Source organism: Antennarius striatus, chromosome 4 (assembly GCF_040054535.1).
Source record: "Antennarius striatus isolate MH-2024 chromosome 4, ASM4005453v1, whole genome shotgun sequence".
In the NCBI taxonomy this organism is placed as follows: domain Eukaryota; kingdom Metazoa; phylum Chordata; class Actinopteri; order Lophiiformes; family Antennariidae; genus Antennarius; species Antennarius striatus.
Window position 1 is genome coordinate 23,217,117 of NC_090779.1, and position 20,384 is coordinate 23,237,500.

Here is a 20,384-nt window from a genome sequence, read left to right on the forward strand (position 1 = left end):
TGGTATCAAGACAACCGCAGCAGAGTGAGCCTTCCTGTCTGACGGAGGATCTCTGCTTCCCATAAGCAGCTGATAAAAATTACAACCCCCCCCCCGCAAAAAAAAAAAACGAGGCGGCGGCCCAGAGGCAGATACCTCACCTCCCAACACACACACGTTCACTGACAACTGCTGGAAGTCAACGTGAAGCCAGAAGACGTGAAAGAAGCGAGGTGACACAACCTGGGGACATGTCAATACTGGACAGACACGAGTGGAGCACACACACACACACACACACACACACACACACACACACACACACACACACACACACACACACACACACACACACACCCTCAGCGAAGATTTCCAACTAGAACAAAGTGACACAAAACAAAAAAAAAACTGACAGAGGAGGAAACGTGTGGGTTTGTCTCAAAATTTCACGCATTTCTCTTTTTTTAATTTCTAGCAGAGGTCGTGCAGCAGTGATAATGAGGATAAGGATGATGATGATGATGATGATGGTGATGGTGATGGTGATGATGGGCAGAACATTTCCATTCCACCTCAGTCGCTTCCTACCCGCTGTCTTAAAACCCAGCAGAGGATCAACGATCAAATCGCTCCAAAAATCTCCTGAATCAAACGTTGGGAGCGCTGCTGCCAGAGAGGGGAGAGGGCAGGACTGATGTCGCTGCAGCGCAGCCTGCTGGTCACAAAGGGAAGCGTTCCCTCCTCCACCTGCTGCTGAAGCTCGGGTTCCGAAACCTGCAGCCTCTTCATCACCAGCAGCAGATCTGCTAACAGGCATTTTATTTTTCTACAGTTGTTTTTTCTTTTTACACAGATAAAAATTCTTTTTTTTTTTCTTGGATTTGGGGATTTTTTATATATTTATTTTTAATGGCAGACGCTCCGGTTATCTGAAATTCAACAGGTTCCAGGTTCTCTAGTTTGATATATTCTCTGTTTATATCTATGAAATATGAAATAATAAATCAAACAAAAAAGAAATCAATGAAGATGAAAGAAAAGAGAAGTAGATGTTAAATTACTGGAAGCTGAAAGAAAGAGGAAGTGGATTGTTGAATTGTGATTTAATTTGCAAAACTTTTAATACTTGAGGCAAAAATCTGAAAATAAAATATCAGAAATAAAAACTTAGAATGAGTGTTTGTGTTTAGGTGTAAAATTAAAATCATCTTCCATGTAAAACAATAAATTGAATGAATGAATTAATAAATAAATAAATAAATAGATAAGGAAAGTAAATTAAGAATTTTTTAAAAATTCTACTAGTTTGGTTGAAAGGTGAAATTTGGTGAAAGTGGAATTAGAGTGTGTCAGATGTATCTTTTAAACAAGGAACAACATGTTTCCATGGAAACAACACGAAATAAAATGTAAAATTTGAAATATTTTTATATTCTATAGCTGACCTACAACTTTAAACAACTCAAGCTTAAGTTCTTCAAATGTGTCTTCTGATCTGTATATGTCCCTGAAATTTCAAATTATGAAATCATTTATTCTATTCAGGATTGTCTTGTCGGTCCAGATTATTGACACTGCTTGTAAAAACTTCCATTTCATTTCAGTCATATTTGTGTTTCATCACATTTGAATCTTTTTCTTCTCACAGGTTGAGGAACATAAAATTTTTTATTTTTTTAAAAAAGCTATAAAATTCCATCAATTGTCCAGAAAACATTTACAGAACATTTTCAATTGTGCTCCAAAGAGACTGGCTCCAGATGCATTCAGGTTCCTGAATGATAACCTTTCTCCTGATGTGCAGCTGCAGTGAACGCACCGCGGCGAGAACGCCCCGTTTCTTATCTGCCTTCTCCGTAGCGCCCAGATGTCATCTAGTCAGAAATCAAACCGCAGGGAAACTGCGGTTAGACTTCTCTCAGAAGCAAAGAGTGCAGCGGATTCCGGGACAGCGAGCACGGCGAGGTCGCGAGCAGCAGCGGTAGAACCGCTGAGAAAGAATCTTCAAAGAGTCTTCAAAGCGTTTTGAGCGATAAAAAAAAAAAAAAAAGAACGAAACAAAGCTCAATTGGAAACCAGGAAGTGGACGCTGCTGCAGCTTCTCAGAAAACCCTTCTCATTTCATTCATGAGATTCTCATCACCTCACAGAGAAAACAGCCCGAGTAAACCTGCTTCAGTCCTTCCACTGATTTCACTCCTTTTCTTCTGATATTTCAAGTATTCCACCTGAATTCTATCATTTATTCTCCTGTCGCTGTAAAGCTCGACTGGATCAAGTGAATTCTTGCAGGGAGGGAAAAAGAAAACGTTCCTTCACAACAATCCTCCCATAAACCGGCCACATTCACTCGTTTCACCTCCAGTCTGGATGTGAAACGTATTTTGGTGCAATTTTAGACGTTAAAAAAATAACCTTCATGTCCACGTTATTAAAATAACCCAAATAATGAAGGAGGGGGTATTTTAGAACAATCACACCTCCCAAAGTCAACACGTCCACACCCTCTAACCTCCAGAGGGGATTGGAGGAGGCGCTCCTGATGCCTTCGCTGACCCCGCCTCGGTTCAAACACACAGGGAGGTGTTCATTCTGAGGGGTGGGTCGGCCAAAGGATGGAGACACTCAAACGCACCATAATATAAGCTTCCCTGCGGTCAAAGCGTGGGCTCGTATTGTCGTCCCGGTCAGCAACACGCCCCTCCTTGTAAGAGGGGGAGAAATCCACCAACAGGTCCTCTATTCATCTACAGGGGCCGGAACACTGGGCCCTCTGATGGAGCTACGGCACTTGGCTGCAAATCCACGCAACATCAGAGGCTGGGCGGTGGCTCGACTGGCCGCCACACCTGAATAAACCCCCCCCCCCCCCCACACACACACACACACACCACCGCCAGCACCACCAGGCCACATCAAAATGCACGGCTGGAGTTTTTGAGAACCTGAGAGCCCAAAAGGAGGGCAAAGAAAACCAGAAGGAAGAGCGATGGAAGGCTGCAGGCCTGGCTGTACAAACAGGCCAGTCAGGTGCCGCCGGTGATGACTGTTTTCTTTAAGAGGAGTGAAGAAGAGGAGGGAAACACATAAAACGATAGAGTATTTATACAGGTGCCTCTAATACCACAGCGGGGTTGGGGGGTCACACCTTGTAGAGACAGGGAAGCATCTATATCAAGTCTGGGAATCCTCCGAGGAGACGACCGGGACGGGCCCCCGGGTTTGGTTCCGGAGGAAAACTAGCAACGGATTCCAGGAAGGAACGGACGAGTAAAATCATCCTGGTGGTGATAGAAGTTATCCATAAGTTACGATCAATATCATTCATTCCCATTTCTCGTCAATAGAGAGCCAAAACGCCAGACTCCTCCCCTTCCTGTTTATGTACAGGTATTTGTGGAATTTAAACCGTTTCCAGTAATCGGTGTGATTTTGGTGCCAAGGGAGTGACGCGTTTGAACTCTGAAAGTCATTAATGATGTTTCTGTAATTTTCCGATCATTAATTTAATGAAAGGGGAAAAAAACAAAAGACAAAATCATCTGGAGTAGTTCACAATTCTTTAAAAAGTCCTTTTTAAGTTGCATTTGGGAGGAAATAAATCTCCCCTGGAAAACCGCTTTTATTTTGACAAACTCTAATAATTTAATGTTGTAATTGTGTGGTTTAATGAGTTTAATTTGTGTGTTTAACCTCGGTGTTATAACGCCCCGCTGGGACCAGCATTACGGAATTAAAACAAATCGTCAAACCGAGCGCCGCGAGGGAAGACGGAATTAGAACAGAAACACTAAACGCCACAAGAGTGTGTAATTGTTAGCAGCGCTCGGGTCAGAGTTTTTTTCTAAACGCCCTCAAACAAAAGAGAGGCGGTGATGACATCACAGAAATAATCAACCACTCGTGTTGGGAAAACAGCAACTTCCAGAGTGACAACCAATCGGAGTCTGCGTCTGACGGCCTTTACTGGTTAGCTCATAAACAACAAGCAGACAGCAGGACAGGAAGTAAAAGTGTAAACAACAAAAGAACACCATTCCATCCATTAAATTTAAGTGCTTTTAATTCTTTAATCCAAACCTTTAACCCCTGATTCCCGTCGTCACAGACGACCCGACTCAACCTCAGGGGAAAAATGAAAACAAACGACCCCAACTTTTGTTTTTACGAGACTATTCCTGGCTTCGGTTCAGTCCGATCTGGTTCCCTGGTCGTTACCCGTGTTGATTCTAGATCGGACCACAATCCACTGCACCATAGTGGGGATACTGGAACAGAAAACCATTGCACGGTCTGCCTTTTTCTGCCACTATGTTCAATCCCAATTTAAGACCAGCTGATCGGTCCAAAACGACTCTTTTACGATAGGAGCAGCAGATAGGCCAGATGCGGCGGTTTGACATCTTGCTGCGTCGTTACGAGCGCTGGATGCTTTCTTAATGCAGTTCTTGCTTGTATTTTCCAAACTGCGGCGAGAGGCCATAAAGCCGGCTGTTTTCTGAGTCACTGATGGGGCGGCCATAAACCCCCCAGAACCGCCAACGCAAGCAGCGAGGAGTAAACAGAACAACTGGAGGGTTTTCATTAATGTAAGATGTCCAGTATCGAGGCCGACGACGTTCACGCTATAATCGAGTCCTTAACGGAAACGGCTTTTATTGCCTTGGGTGTCAATGTTGGTCACAAACGACGGCTCGCTGATTCTCTTCTCTGGGTTGTTGTGGATGAACTCCAGACGGATTTTAAACACACGACATCATTCCTTGTTTTCATTCCACAACGTTCGAAACAAACGCTCGCCAATGGTCCTTGACCTTTACTTCAACGTCAACGCCCCCCACTGGTGGACAGAAGAAGTGACATGACTGCTTCTGGCTGGAGTGTGACCACCTTCACATCAGACACGGTCAAATAACGTAACGCCCGCAAAAACAAGCCGACACCAACTTGGATCCATCCTTACCTGCTGATTGGGATTCGAGTGAGAGCGAGTTAAAAACTGAAACGCATCCAGGCGATCCGGTCGAGCACATTAACGATTGGTTCCCTTCACGAATCGCTCCGCTGTCCAGAGAACATCAATCTGTTTCCTCGTTGTTTTACGTCTTTGCCCCAGAAGTTGGCAGAACATCAAGAAACTTGGGGCACAATTTGTTCTTTTCTTGGGTTTCTTCCTATCTTCTCATAAAGCAGCAGAACCCAGGCTGGAGGCCACGGATCTTACCTCATACTTTGCCTGGACGTAGTTGTGTATTTGTGTCTGGTGCCTGAAACGGGGGCCCTTTCCTTGTGCAGTTTGTCATTCTGTTGCTCGGCAGTAAAGCCAAAAATATTAAGAGGATTTATGGGATATTTTCACGTCAGAATCGCTGCTGAGTTTTACAGAAAGCCCCGTTAAAGAAGGTCTTAGTCAGCTCATTCTGGAGCAGGAACTCGGAGAACACGGAGGGTATGGGGGGGTGGGGTACCTCTGGGCTGATGATTTGTACCACCAACATTTGTCAACTTATAAATATCCATGCTTTTAAAGAAGGACAGCATGAATGCATTTGAGATTCTTCCTCTTGACCGGACACCATATGTTTGAGACACCCCTCGGCGCCATCAATATGGGGGTACAGTGTAGAAGACAGCCATACAGAGGCCAGGCAGACAAAAAGTCAATTTGTTCAGAGCTGTGCACAAAAGATGCCAGTTGCTCGGCAGAGAGAGGCCCCCCCCACTCGAGGAGGACAAGCCGTGATGCATGAGTCCCAGCCGGCGGTCCCTCATGCGGAGCCGCAGTGGGTTTTCATTGTTTATCTCCGGCTAGCGGCTACAAGGGGAACTAATTAAGAGCTGCCTGCAGGTGGCCCAGGCAGGCTTTTACAGGTCAGAGAGAAGACGAGGACGAGGAGGAGGAGGAAGAGGAAGGCTTCAGGTCACAAGATGACACACTTCACTGGTCCGGTGCTCGCGGACAGAAGCAGGAAAATGTCTCCGTTTCGTGGGCGTAAATGTTTTTCATACCCAATGTTGACGTCGATCAGAGTCGATCCGATCCAAAACCGTCTTCGGGTTTCGGAGGTTTCCCAACATTTAATCATCAAAATGCTACCGTGTCATAAGACGGGGGAACAAACCGAACGACAAAGGAACAATGCCAGATCACCTGGTTGTGACTTGAACGTTTGACAGTCTTCATCCTGCCCTTTTGCCCTGTTCCCTTTGTGTTCCTATCTATTTTTTCTGTTTATCCATTCTCTTTTTTCAGCTGTCTCGTTCTGTTCTTTCGTTAAATGTGTCTGGATCTAAGGCAGTGGTTCTTAACCTGGGTTTCGATCGAACCCGAGGGGTTCGGTGAGGGTTCGGTACCTCCAACAAGGTTAAGAACCACTGATCTAAGGAGATCACTCTCTCTTCACAATGACAAAGTGATTCTTAATTCCTGATATGGACCCTACATGCTGGGAAGGTAGAGGTTCCTCCACTGTTAACTTGACTCAAACACTTCCTGATGGATTTTCATGATACTTAAAGGAGAGTTTAGGAGTTTTGCAGGATGGAACTTCTGCATTTGGTCCGGATTATGGGACAAATCCAGGTTGTTGGTTTTTTTCTAGGAATGTTTGACTATTTCGCTCCGTTACACAAAAACTGCCCTTAATGAAACTTGATTCAACGGTTGAGCCCAAAGCAAACCAGGATCCCTCGGAATCCTTTCAAACAGGATCAGGGTAAAGCTGTGTATTTAGAAATTTTTTCCTACGTTCCTGTAGAGGATTTATTTTTTAACAATTCTATAAATTGCAGGTAAATGTCATATTTCCATGAAACTGGGAAAAACGTGTGGTGAGACGTGTCTATGTATGTTGAGCGGACGCGGATAAAAAGACGGAAGCAGGACTTTTTCTTTAGGGAATTTCCACTAGGGTTGAATTTTACTGAAAAGACGTTGGCTTCTAGTTTAAAGATGGAATTAGTTGAAACGGCTGATTTTGTCCAAAAGAGGAAATGAATCAGACTGAGTCTCATCCATTATTTCTGCTGTTGTAGATTCTGGTTGTTGTAGATCAGGGGTGTCAGACTCATTTTCATTGAGGGCCACATCAGAATAACGGCTGTCCTTCAAAGGGCCAGATGTAACTAATAAATGTAACTAAATGTAACTCAATGTAATGTAAAATAAATGTAACTGCTCAATGTTAAATAACATTACAATAAATAAATCCTTTTAATTTGTCTTTTAAGTTATTAAACCCACAAACTACCCAAGAGAATAAAGAAAAATAACATCAAACACAAGTTAGGACATTAAAATAGTTCAGAACATCTTGCCAATGTTAAAATGGGTTTAATCATCACACACACACACACACACACACACACACACACACACACACACACACACACACACACACACACACACACACACACACACACATCAAACCAAATCATAGCAGAGGTCAAGCCTCATTTACAAATGGGCTGGGCAAACAAACAAGTCCCGCACGAGTGTTTACGGTCGCCATGGTGACAGCGAAGGGCTTTCTTTGTGTCTGAGATTCCACTGCAGTCTAAAAATCTGCTTTTAAACAAACAAACATAGAATTATGACGATAGTGTCACAGAGATATAGAAGAGACGGAAATGTTATAATAATACATGAGATTTGATCAGATTATTGATCTAAAAAGCAACACTACAATTATTCCAGGACGGAGTCTCATAACTATCTATGGAACTTCATCTAAAAACATTTAACCACCACCTATAACGACCTGAAATGACCTGACAAACTTCAATCTATATGCTCTTGGTAATATCTAAAGGACTACAGCGGTCCCGCCCCTCAGGGGGCGTGGCCTGAGGCATTAACAGGTGCTGGATTCACAATGTTTTTCTCATGTAATGTAAGGGAACACCATAAATACACTACCACAGTCCTGTGTTGCAATGGAATCCCTTTGAAAGCCCGTAATCTGGATGTAATGGTGCAACGTGATGCCGTCCCGGTGGGAAAAACATTCCCGCCATCGGGATTAAACCAGACAATAGAGTGGAAATGTTGTCGGAGCAAAACTGTAACTGTCGATGGTCCAGAAACGACATGTTTAACGCTGATTGGACAGGAGTTAGAGGAGAACCTTCAGGGAGTTCATTGCTTTGTTTTGTTTTTAAGTAGAAAATAACCCAGAGTTACTCTGCTTCACATTCAGGGATGAATGAACGGGTCGGAGGGAGGAAGGAACGCCGGCGGAACGCATTCACAATTCATCCGGCAAACAATAAGCAGCCAATTCTCCGCCGAACGACAGCATGTGGTGACAAGCCATCCAGTACCTTAACATGCCCTTCAACCACTGAGAGGGATTCCTTTGACATTTCCCTCAGGACTAAAGGGATAATCCCCCTCAGAACTCTCTATACCTGATATGGCCTCGGCCCTCGAGAGTCTCTTTAACCCTCGAGAGAGTTCAACAAAACAACTTGACTCAGAGAGCAGCTAGAGGGGCTCTCCGGTGCCACAAAGGGCCCCGTGACGAGCAGGGAAACGAGTATTATATGTATGAATGAATGGAGGTCAGCTTCGGGTGATGGATCGGAGGGAGATGAGGGCTCCAGACGGGACGTTTTTTTTTTGGGGGGGGGGGGGGGGACTTACTGAGTTTTCTGTGTCACCACAGGCAGGGGGATGTCCTCGCTCATGAAGTCCAGGTCATCCGTCAAGCTGTTGGCGCGGGAGATGTCGATGGAGGTGCTGTTATCAGGACTCCTCTTCACTGCCAGGAGGAAATAAAAAAAAAAAAAGATGAAAATGATAAAGAAATAAAAAGTCAGTCTTCAGGGGTGTTTGAGTCTAGAAAAGTTTTATTTATGCTAGATAGGCTGAAAGGAATTAATGCTTGTCTTTATTGTTTTATAATATTTAAACTTCCCATCTGTTTTTCTACAAAAGCAACTTCTAACATTGAAAATTCCCAGACCACCTTTTTTGGAATATTTTATGTTTGTATTTTATTTAATTAGTTTTATTACTTAATTTTTTTGTTGTTGTTGTGGATTTTTGCTTGAAAAATATAATAAATAAAATAAGTAAAATATAAAAGTAAATATTAATTATATATTAAGTAAAGTATTAAAAGTATTTAAATATTAAGTATTTAAAATATCAATTAAACATTAAATATTAAGTATTTAAATATATGTAAATATTAAAATATTATGTAAATATTATGTAAAATAAGTACATTTTTTTTTAAATTTAAAAATAAAAGAAACTAACATTTATTTCACTTTCATTAGAAATGAAGTCTGCGCATACATGTGACGTTAATGACATGTAATGGCTTCAAATAAACATCGACCTGCCTCTCCTAGGAACTTCTTTATATCGTGGTAGAATTTGTTCCTGAAGTTGAAACTAAATAATCGAGCATCAAGCTCAGAGATGAAGTGATTGGAGAGACGCTGACGGCGTTTGTGAGTTAAAGCAGAGGAAAGATACCTGGAGAGCTCGGGCAGCTCAGAGCGAAAGACGACCAAGAATGCTGAGGGCCTGACAGCATGCAAGGATAAGAAAAAAAGGAAAAGGAGGACAGAAGGAGGAGAAAGCAGTTAATTATCAGTCAGTTACAAATTTAAAAAAGGACTTTTTCAAAATGAAGCCAAACAACAGAAATGAGGTGATTGTGAACGTGTCGGCTGGAGAGGAAGTTCCATTTTCATCCCCAAAGATGCACATTGAGGGAAAGTGGAAACAGGAACTGCTGAAACCATCAGTGAGAAGAAAAAGAACTCTAATTCAGGAAAAAGAGAAGGAATGACCGGGAAGGAGAGAGAGGAGAGGGATGAGCGCTAACAGCTTTAGCCACCGTTAGCTTCATCACAGGCTAAAGCTGTTAGCAATAATCAAGAGAGAGTGAAAAGGAAGCAAAATGATGGAGATGAGAAGTCCATAAAGAGAGGGGGGAGGCTGGGGGGAGAGGGAATGAGTTGGGGGGGGGGTCCATTGAGAGATTCTAACAGACATCAAAGTGGGCGGGGCCAGACAGATAAGTGAAGCGATAAGTCGACTAAATCAAACAATGACCAGTTTATGTCTGACCACTGGAGCACCACAAAGGACTCTTATAAACACCCCCCCCCCCCAGACCAGGTCCCCTGGAAACGGGTTCGTTCCCATCCAGACCAGAACCCTTCCTCATCCCCCAGCACTGGCACAGCCTCCAGTAAAGAAAGCGGGCCGGGTCATCCCAGGACCGGCGTTTGAGACTCTGAGCTCTGGTTTGGTCCGGCTGGGGACAAAGCCCCCGCCAGCCAACAAGTCTAATTAAAAAACTGTCTGGGCCACATGAAAAAGGCGGGCGAGCTAATGATTAACACAGAGGAGTTCTTCAAAGAAGGTCCAGACCAGTGGGAGGGACGCCGCAGTGACCGCATGTCCGTCCAACATTTGTGTTTGCTCCATTAATAATGACAAAAAGAGTTTTCGTTTCCTCGTCACTTGAAAGTTGGCATAACTTTCACCTTAAAGGAGTGGTTCACCCCAAAAAACAAGATTTAAGTCATTATTTAACCCCCTTCCCAGTGGAGTTTTTTAGTCTACATAACATCATCTGAACCACTCTGAGTGGTATAGCATTAGCATTAGCCTGTTGAAGGTAAGGGGTGGGAAATGGAAGTGAAGTCAGACCTGACAAAAGTTTGACGGAAAGTATGTTGGAATACTCGACTTTCCTTTCTCATGGAGTCAAGTACATATTAACTGAATTTTCATTGTCACCCCAAATTTTTCAATTCACACACGATATTTTGATGGATTTTAAAGTTGAGGGAGCTGCCAAATGACCTATGTACGCATCAATATCCTGGTATTTTAGCATCATTTCTGATGCCACAACCCGGCCCCTGGGATCGGATGTGATGGGGGTCCCAACCTGTTTAAATCAATCCACTGGACTTTAAGAAAGTTTCTTGAAGACGTTTTGCCTCTCATCCAAGAGGCCAACGACCATAGTTCCAATGACCATAGGAATACAAATAGCCCTGACCACACCCCACAGGGTTAGTAAGCTGGGACAAGACCAGCCACCACCAGAACTGAAGAGGCCTCTTGGATGAGAGACGAAACATCTTCAAGAAACTTTCTTGAAGTCCAATGGATTGACTGAAACAGCTTTGGAGAACCATGACCAAGTAACCGAGAACCTACACAGACATGTGATGGGGGAGTGAGAAGAACTTACCTGGTTGTCTGAATATTCTCACGATTCCTGCAAAGAAAGGCATAAACTTCAGTCAGAGAAACGACAATCTTCCCAAATCCTGGAATCCTTTTGCTTTTTCTTGACATCATTTCCGCCTTTATTGAATATCTGCTTCCAAGTACATCCAAGATACTCATGGAAAGTCCAAACTATCGACTTTACGGCGACGCATTAAATTGTCAAAGGCGTTGAATTAATTACCACCTGATTCTAACGCCAGCTTCAGTTTTACTGGCGAGTTTCAGGTCATGTTTAATCCCGGAGTAACGATTGGAACATGTGAGGCAAGTTGGCACCTGGTACGCGTTTCAAGATGGGAATCTAAGAGGTTTGATTGTTTTTTCCACATTCACTAAGACATGTGTTCATCATCTAAGATCCACCCAATTAAGCCGGAAACGAACGTCTCTCCTCTTAAGTGGTCGCTTCTTTTGGTGATCGTCCGCCTTTATGTCTCTGCAGCTCTTTTTATGGCTGCACGCTCTGACAGGAAAAAACTCATAAAGTCCACGTATTAACCTGGAGTCTGGGTCAATTCATTTGGAAGGGGGTGTCTTTTAACACAGGAAGTTTAAAATGATAAAACCCCAACATCAATCCCTGAGCGTTTACGTAGATCTTCATTGGAACAACAACCTGATTTTCTTCTTGTGTGCATCAAATCCACGTTTGTTTTTTTTTATCTGTCCTCGTTCGGCAGAGAGAAACCCTTCGTTTGGCTTCGTCGCGTCTGAAGTCAAGTCGGAAAACTTCAAGAGACGTAACGAGGAATTCCCACTTGTAACCTCGACAAACCAGTGTTTTAAAGTTTTTCCACTTAAGCCCAGTGTGAGAGTCTGTGGCAAGAAAAGGGGACAACTGAGGCAGTAAAGACCTTGTAACCATGACCTCTAATCACTACTGAGACTCTAATAGCTTCCATCTGGACAGCTGAGGACACCTGGCAGCCATCTTGGGTTTAAGGAAATTAGGATAGGGCCTCTGTTGACTGTGTGAAAATGTGAAACCGGCGCAAAACAACTCTGTCAACGTTCGATGGATTGAAAGATCTTCAGGTGTTCCGTACTGGAAAACCAGTGACAGCTTTAAGACGACTCACGGTACACGCTAGCACAACGACGGCGTCCACGCCACCATCGTTAGCTCACGATGATGACGCTGAGCATGCTGGTCTAGTTTACTATCTCAACGATCAGAAAATAGTTTCCAGGTTACATTGAAACTACAGACAAACTGAAGACACAACGGAGTCAGAATTAAACGCTGCCAATATCGCTGAATGTTTGCAAGACTTCCAAGGGCAGAAATCAGACTTGAACAACGTGTCCTGGTGCAAACGCACCATACAGGTGCTCACAGAAGAGCTGACTCAGCAATTTCTGTCAACATCTGAAGACAAACATGATGGGATGTTAAGCTGTCACACAAATTTTGAAATGGTTACTGGTCCAGAATAAGACTTTCTGCCCCAGTCGACCCAAGGGAAATTGGAGATGTCCACCCTCAGAGCATCCAGGTATGTAGGGGGCGCTAGTTGAGAAATGTCTCTATTTAAATACTTGTGACATCACCACCACCAAAAGCTGTGACATCACCACCACCAAAAGCTGTGACATCACCACCACCAAAAGCTGTGACATCACCACCACCAAAAGCTGTGACATCACCACCACCAAAAGCTGTGACATCACCACCACAACCCATTTCAACCCTACTGTACTGCACCAGATCTCAAGAACTAATGTTCTCTTGGTTCTTTTTTAGCATTCATTAGCACACTGTTAGCATATTTAAACTACCACGTGTAAAGAGTGACTCGCTAGCACCCTCCACTGGTTCCAGTTTGAAGGAGTTAATGGGGATTAGTTAGCGGTTCATTTCGTCCAATCTATGTGTGAACACACCAGTGTTGGTTTGGAGGCTTTGATCAGTGGCATAAATGCAAACAATTTAAACGTATTTATATGTAAATGCTTATTAGTGGATGTGTTGAGCTGGAAACAGAATTATTAGTGAGTTCTAACTTAAATCTTTATCGCCAGCAACTGTTTTCACCGTCATGTGAAGTGTCCTAAACAAAAGAGCAGACTCTCAGCTAATATATCTAAATTTAGAGCTGTAAAAATGTCATTCCACAACTTTTCACGCTATTTAATAAAAGACCTGAATGCAAAAAAGACATCAAAAGTTGACTGAAATATTGGATCTTCAAACGCTTTAAAGCAGCATGACATCATTTCACAGCATTATTTCATCACACAAAACCGTATTGATGGAAACAGAAGAAAGTTGGTTTTATTACGACAGTATTTCACTCATCATCACACACCTGACGGACCGGTTGGCCTTAAAGATGACTTTACAACAACATTCAGAGAGCGCCTCATTCTGAGGTGTTTAGTTGTGAATAAAATGCTGTTATTAAAAAGGCCCAAAACGACGTAACCTGAATGGAGCAGTAATAAAACCGGCCTCACGTAATCTTGGCTGGTCGACTCGTCTGGGACTGAGTGGAGCTGATCTTTAAAAGACATCAGACAGAAACAACAGAGCGACGCTAACAATAGTTCAAGATTCAGTAGTTATCTGCTCCAACTGGGGTGAAGACCCTTTGGGGGGTTCCACACCACACGGACACTCGATCGTCGAGCAACGGACAACAGCAGGAAGTAGGAAACACGCACTGATTGGAAAGACTCAACTTCCCCTCGTTGGTTGAACTTCTAATACGCGTCCGATAATCAATGAGCGTCGTAGGTCAGAGTTAAAGCAGCAGGAAGTTACCTTCAGCCATCCCCCTGGGCTCCTCCTGGAAGAACGGCACGTCCTTCTTGTCCTCGGAGTCGTCGATGTGATCGTAGGTGATCTGGGGGATCGATACGGCTCTCTCTGAGGCCACGCCCATGGATCCATTGCCTCTGGACTTCAGCCGCCGCTTAGGCCCCCGTCTCTGATGGTGGTGGTGATGGGGGGGACCCAGTTAGAACACAAGAAGATCATAGGTAACTTCATTTGAGAGATCAAAATGATCAAGTTCATGTTTCTATGACCTTTGTAATCATTCTTTCATCAGTCTTTTTTTTTTTTTGTCTTAAAGATGCTTGAGTTGCACGATATGTGCCGAACAAATAAAGTTCATTATATATCCTGTGAGTCAGAGAATTTGGGGGGGGCGTGTGAATCCCCCCCACCCACCCCCACCCCAAATCCATAGACCCGCTGACCTACACCAACGTCATGGACGTGGCTTTCATTGAAACACAATTATTTGGACTCAACGGATCAGACTTTGGCAATAAAACCTGGCCAGCAGTTCAACCCAAATACCCGAGACCTGAATGAGTCATTAGAGAGAGAGAGAGAAGGATGGAAGAGCAACACAAACTGTAACACACACTGAGGTGAAGAGAAGGGAACAAGGAATAAACTGAAGAGGAAGAGTGAAGCTAAACCGAGAAGAAACATGAGAGCAATTCTCTGAAAGAATAAAAAGGGAGCGAGGAGAGTCACATGCCGGCACAGAAAAGAACGGAAGCTGCCTCCGTTCTGCCCGGTCCGTGCGGGCTCCACGCCACACAAAGATTTTTTTGTTGTTGTTCTACTAGACAAAAGGTTTACTCCCATGAGAACGCCGGCAGTGACATCATCTCATCTGACTGAGTCTTTGTCTGAGGGAGACAAAGACCTCGAGTCATCCTGGTGGAGTCAGGCCTACCGGGGAGAGGAGGGGGTGGATGTGTGTTGTGTGTGTGTGTGCTTCCACGTGTGTGTGTGTGTGTGTGTGTTTGTGGGAACTTAAGTTGCCCTTTCATGCTGTGATGCTCAGGCGCAACACAGCTAATGTTATTTTGAAAGGTGAAGCCAACAAGGAGACAATTCAGACGTATGCAAATCGTTCCTGCGGCGTCGCAGTCGGACGTCTGACGCACTTCTCATGCCCTCGACCTCAACTTCACATCACTTTAAATATCTATAAATGTCTATACATATCTAGAACAGATAAAACTGTTCCCATTTCTTTCTCGCCTCACGTTCAGCAAATGTTTACAAAGAGGAAACTAAAGTTTGAGCTAAAAACCACTAATGTCCCAGAAACTGATGATATTTTCTATTTAATTCACACAAAAGGGAAAATAAAATTACAAATCCGAACTGGTTGACCAGGATAGGTACCGATATGTTGAGCTTCCTGATGTTGGGGCTGGAGTTGTCAGATTCCATCATAGCGACGGCCTCCGGAGTTAAGACGTACATTTTCCAGGTGGCGGCGCAGCCGTTGGGTTTCTCTGCGGCGTAGCATCTCCAGAGTGTCTGAAAGGAGGGCGACAGCATGGAGCGAAGGGTTAAACATTCCAAACTAAACACCAGGAGATTCCGGTTGATACGGAAACATCAGCCGGTGATTCTGCTCCACTGCTTTAACAGCGTTCCGTCAGACGTTCAGGTGTCGCAGGTGTTTAAACGGCGGTCGCGTCTCACGGTGACTCTAATCCCCATGATGCTTTTTGGCACAACACAGCTGCTTGTTTGTCTACTGTTTCACTCTTTGGCACGTGGGATCCAGCTAACCTTTTCCATGGCTTAGTAGGAATTTTGGAGCCGGCAAATAGCGTTAAGTTTTTTCTCTGTTTAGCTTCCAGTGAACGCTGAAGCTGGCAACACGCAGAAGGTTTGCACCTTTAAAAAATAAATAAATAAAAACGGATCAGACTGGACCGGCTTTGTGTTCGCCATCGTGATCCAACGCAAACTGCGGCGTGGAGGTCATGTGGCTGCTCTTACATCATCAGCCGCTCCTGTCTGACCTGGTTTTAAATGTATGCACTGTAGATTATCAGCAGGATGACACATTTATACAAAGCAATAAGTCACGGCGTTGTTTTTTACGACGCCAACACGACTCCATCCACGCTACCTGGATGAGGCAGGCTGCAGCCGGGATCTGTCTGTTGAAATGCTTCTGCCGCTGCTTCTGCTGGACTTTGAGGGCGAATCCCGAGCCCAGGATACCCTGATCGGAAATCATTATTGATTAAAATTACAAGGGAAAGGATGAATTCAAAATTTGTAAGATTCTAATTGTATTTACGGCAGGCAGAGCGAAGAAGGATATGGCGAAGACGCTGAAGCAGGAGGCGATGGCCTTGCCTATCCACGTTTGAGGGATTTTGTCTCCGTAGCCGATCGTGGTGACGGTCACCTAAAGACAGAGATCAATGAGTCATCGGTTGACCTGATCACCAGCAGGCTGCAGGCAAATGATCGACAGAAAAAACCCTTCAGGGTTCAAGTTAAAGCGACACCATCGTAGTTTGATGCAACAAAAACAGCATCTGTTCTTTAAAATGGTCAATTTTTACGTCTGAATTTATTCAGAAACATCAAATGTTCCCGCAGGCCGCTGATGGAAATGTCAGCCGATGCAAAGCGCTCCAGGCTTTGCAGCAGCAGTCAATAACCGGAGCTGGACAATGAAGGGAAAGTTCATCAGCCACGCTGGCCGTGCTCCACATCCATCAGCGATGGCCGGGGCGTTTGAGGCTCTCACTCCTCAAAGGGAATAAAACTCCCAACCACTAATCCTTGGCAGGAATTTGCAGGGCTGAGATGGGAGAGGGGGGGTGGGGGATGAATGGGGTGGGGGTGTGGGGGGGTGTGTGGGGGGGGTGGCACAAATACCTCTTGGCATTTGCATGTACACCCATTCTGAAAGGCGAGCCAATCGCGACACATTCAGGGCGCTCTTAGCTCACGGCGGGCGTCGATGGGGCATCTCACACCGAGCGCCGACACAAAGCGGCTGATGTAAGGTGAGATACTTAAAAGGGTTTGGAGAGTAAAAAAAAAAAAAATTAAATAAGAAGGAGGGGGGGGAGGGGGGGGGGGGGAGGACCGGGTGTACATTGGGGTGGGAGGAGTGGTGGTTGGTTTAATCCCTCCTCCACAAATCCTACGATTAAACAATGTCCTCAGAGCATCAGAGTGGAATGGTAACACTTCTCCTTTGTGTGTGTGTGTGTGTGTGTGTGTGTGTGTGTCATCTACTGCATGCATTATTGCACATCATTCAGATTGTACATAAGCTGCACATACGCAGCTAATTTCCTGCCTTAATTTAAAAAAGTAAAATGACAGTAGTGCCCCCCCCCTATCCCCACCAAAAATTATAAACCATTATGGTTACTTTTCTACACCTTCAATAGATAATAATCACACCAATGTTTGTTGAATGTGGAAAGACTTGAGACAATAAAAGTTTATTCATGTTATCTAAATTTAAAATTCTATGTTGAGTAAATTTGTCTTCTTTCTTTGATGCATAAATAATTTCTCACTAATTCTCTTATCTCTTAATCACATTTATGATAACATTGCATACATTAATAGAACATTTATCAATAATATGAATAGGAATTACGTCCCTGAGTCACAGCCACACAAAACACTTTTATTTTGAAATTATGCTCTTAACAAAGAGGTCCTGTGAGTTCAAGAGCTGGTGACTAAAGCATTCTGGGACTTCATCAGGTCTTTATTGAACAATAAATCAACACTTCTTTGGGTCTTCTAATTCCACTGACCTGCCTTCACCTAGTTATTTGAGTTCTGAAGAGGAAAAAGTATTTAATTCACATTTAATGTTGTTTACATGAAGGCTTAGGGTCAAAAAACAGCACATAAATATAAAGACCAAAACTACACTGTGCTTTCCACGTGGTGAATCCATCACATTTAGAAATTATTTATCGCTATTTAAGTTTTAGCTATGCAGGAAGAAATACACTTGAATTGCCTGGATTCCATCGTTTCTGCAAAAGCAGCACACGTGCCGTTAATTTCCTGTTATAACTTAACAAAACCAGAATGACACCCGGAGCACACCACACCAGATCTGGATCCGCACCAAAAAACATAAAATAAATCACATTCATCTGGATGTACTTCTGAAGGAGGTTCCTTCATCTCAGCTGGTAGCTGCATGTTTCTGGACTGAATGGCAGCTAAATAAAGATTCACCCAGAAGGATTTCTGCTCCAGCCAATCCGGATCCGCACTGGGATGAGGTAGTTCAACTTAGTTTAGTCTAGATTACTAGATCATGGGTCAGGGGAGTTAAACACATGTGTAGAATATTCCATCCTGAAGACAAAAGGTGACTGAGAGCAAGGACGGGGGGGGGGTATGAATCATGGCGTCGGCTCATCCTCCAGCTGTGCCCACACCTGCACCTCCAAGTGTTGAACCATGAGAGAGAACACGGGTTCGGGCAGCGTGGCGTTCTTCAACGAGTGCAAAACACACTCACGAAAGTGACATCAGGACTCTCCGGGGTCGAGGCCTCGCAAAAAACAAAAAACGTTCAAATCTCCAAACGTCATTCTTCTTTCTTTCTTTTTTTTTTGCATTGTGAACAGAGGAGCAACTTTTCTTTGACATTCAATACAACAGCGAGGAGCATTCTAACCACCACCTCCACCCTAAACCCCCCCAGGGCCCTCGTTACATAAAGGTTGTAATTTCACAATTAAAGTTTTAATTAAGGGAACTGACACTTTATATTGGTGCTCTAAAAGTTCTTTGAGCCAAAGAGCCCAGAGGTGAATGGTTTATTACCGTCTCTTTGTGGCCTTGCTGATCCCCCGCACAAGGCTGCCATAGGTTTCTCATTACTCCGCACTTTCAATTCAAATGTTTAATTAACTACTCTGGAAACCCGAGCTGCCGAACAGAGGGGGGAATAAGCACAGCCGGCTCTGAACAGGAAACATCAACACACCTGCCTGTGTGTGGAGTGTTGCAGCAACAAACGCACGCCGCGCCAGCGAAGAGAATAAAAACACAAGCATGTTAATAATTGGTTTAACCGCGGTGGCCAATCTTCATTTATCCAGATAGAACTCCTCGCAAGTTTTTTGTGCGGGTTATTTGTCGCGGCTCCTCAGAAAGTAGAATTCCTGTGGGATGTGGCCTTTCAGGGATGTTGGGCATTCAAGGATGGGAGTAATATATGCATTAGAAAAAAAAAAAAAACGTTTTGAAAAGACAAAAACACGAGTGAAGGATTAGCTTGTGCTTCACAAAGAGTTTCTGTTTCCGGAGTGGCCTTACCACGCCCCACCACAGGGCATCGGCGTAGCTGGAGAAGCCCGTCTTCCCTTCCTCGTCCACTGCATCCTTTTCCGCCAAGTAGACGAAGTAGGAGGAAAAGATCAGGCCAAGGAAGCCGATGTACAAGGTGGTGATCAGCTCCTGCAAAGTAGAGTCAAACAAACATGGTCATGTAGAGATGTAGAAAAGATGAGACACTTGATAAGGACACACCTGACTGGTGTGAAGAAACTCTAGCTGGTTCCTCATTTCTGTTCTTTGATCGATCCTAAATTTGGATTCAACATTTTCAAACCTTCTCCAACATAGAGACGGCAGGAGCCGGAGATCGAACCAACAACCTTCTGAGAAATGGATGGTTAATTACTGCAGGAGCAGGAATTAAAGTAGGGTCTCTGCTTTCAATACAGCCTATCAATAGTTAGTATAAACCCCAAAACCTTCAACCAACCTGTCGATGAATAAAGACTACAGATCCCAGGAGTCTCCACGTTCCTCCTTGCCGGTCCACATGAAGCATGCGTAGGATTTGGAGGAAACGGATGCCTCTGAAAAAGAAAAACTCCACCTTATCATAGTTGTCATTAACGTTTGAACACTGTCCAGAAAAGAGCAATTGATAATCTTGAAGACAAAAACGATCATTCTACCTGATGGCGGATGTAGCAAACACTTGGCCATTGGAACCAACGCCAAGAACAATAATGGAGGCAATGACCACGATCAAATCTGTCAGGAGGAGGGAACGAGATAGTCCAACAATGAAACCTTGAGCAAAGTAAACCCTTAAATTGCCTGAAAGATCTGCCTTGTTGATAGAAAACACAAGAACAATTGGTGACATGTTTTGTATTAATGGGAGCAAAAGGGAAATGCCGGCGCACCTATGATTGATATGGGCTTCCTGATAAAGCGAAGGCGCCCTTTGATGCCGGCATACTTGCTGCGGCAGCCCGCTGACCACAGCCGGACCACATACTCCGTGCCAAAGAACAGCACCAGCACAATCTCCTGTGGGGCAAACAGAGCAGGGATTACATTTACCCT

General features: G+C 44.1%; 1 protein-coding gene across 2 annotated transcripts in view; it reads right to left on the reverse strand.

Moving 5' to 3' along the window:
- kcnq1.2 (potassium voltage-gated channel, KQT-like subfamily, member 1.2) overlaps positions 1 to 20,384 on the reverse strand; it is a 117,765-nt gene that overhangs the window by 81,073 nt on the left and 16,308 nt on the right. For both annotated transcript variants that reach the window (XM_068314002.1, XM_068314003.1), the window contains exons 4-13: positions 20,222 to 20,348; positions 19,988 to 20,066; positions 19,789 to 19,885; positions 19,338 to 19,478; positions 16,318 to 16,428; positions 16,144 to 16,239; positions 15,402 to 15,539; positions 14,013 to 14,178; positions 11,208 to 11,234; positions 8,624 to 8,741 (exon numbers count right to left, since the gene is read on the reverse strand). In XM_068314002.1, the coding sequence (XP_068170103.1) occupies positions 8,624 to 8,741; positions 11,208 to 11,234; positions 14,013 to 14,178; positions 15,402 to 15,539; positions 16,144 to 16,239; positions 16,318 to 16,428; positions 19,338 to 19,478; positions 19,789 to 19,885; positions 19,988 to 20,066; positions 20,222 to 20,348 (1,100 nt within the window). The remainder of the gene's footprint in view (positions 1 to 8,623; positions 8,742 to 11,207; positions 11,235 to 14,012; positions 14,179 to 15,401; positions 15,540 to 16,143; positions 16,240 to 16,317; positions 16,429 to 19,337; positions 19,479 to 19,788; positions 19,886 to 19,987; positions 20,067 to 20,221; positions 20,349 to 20,384) is intronic.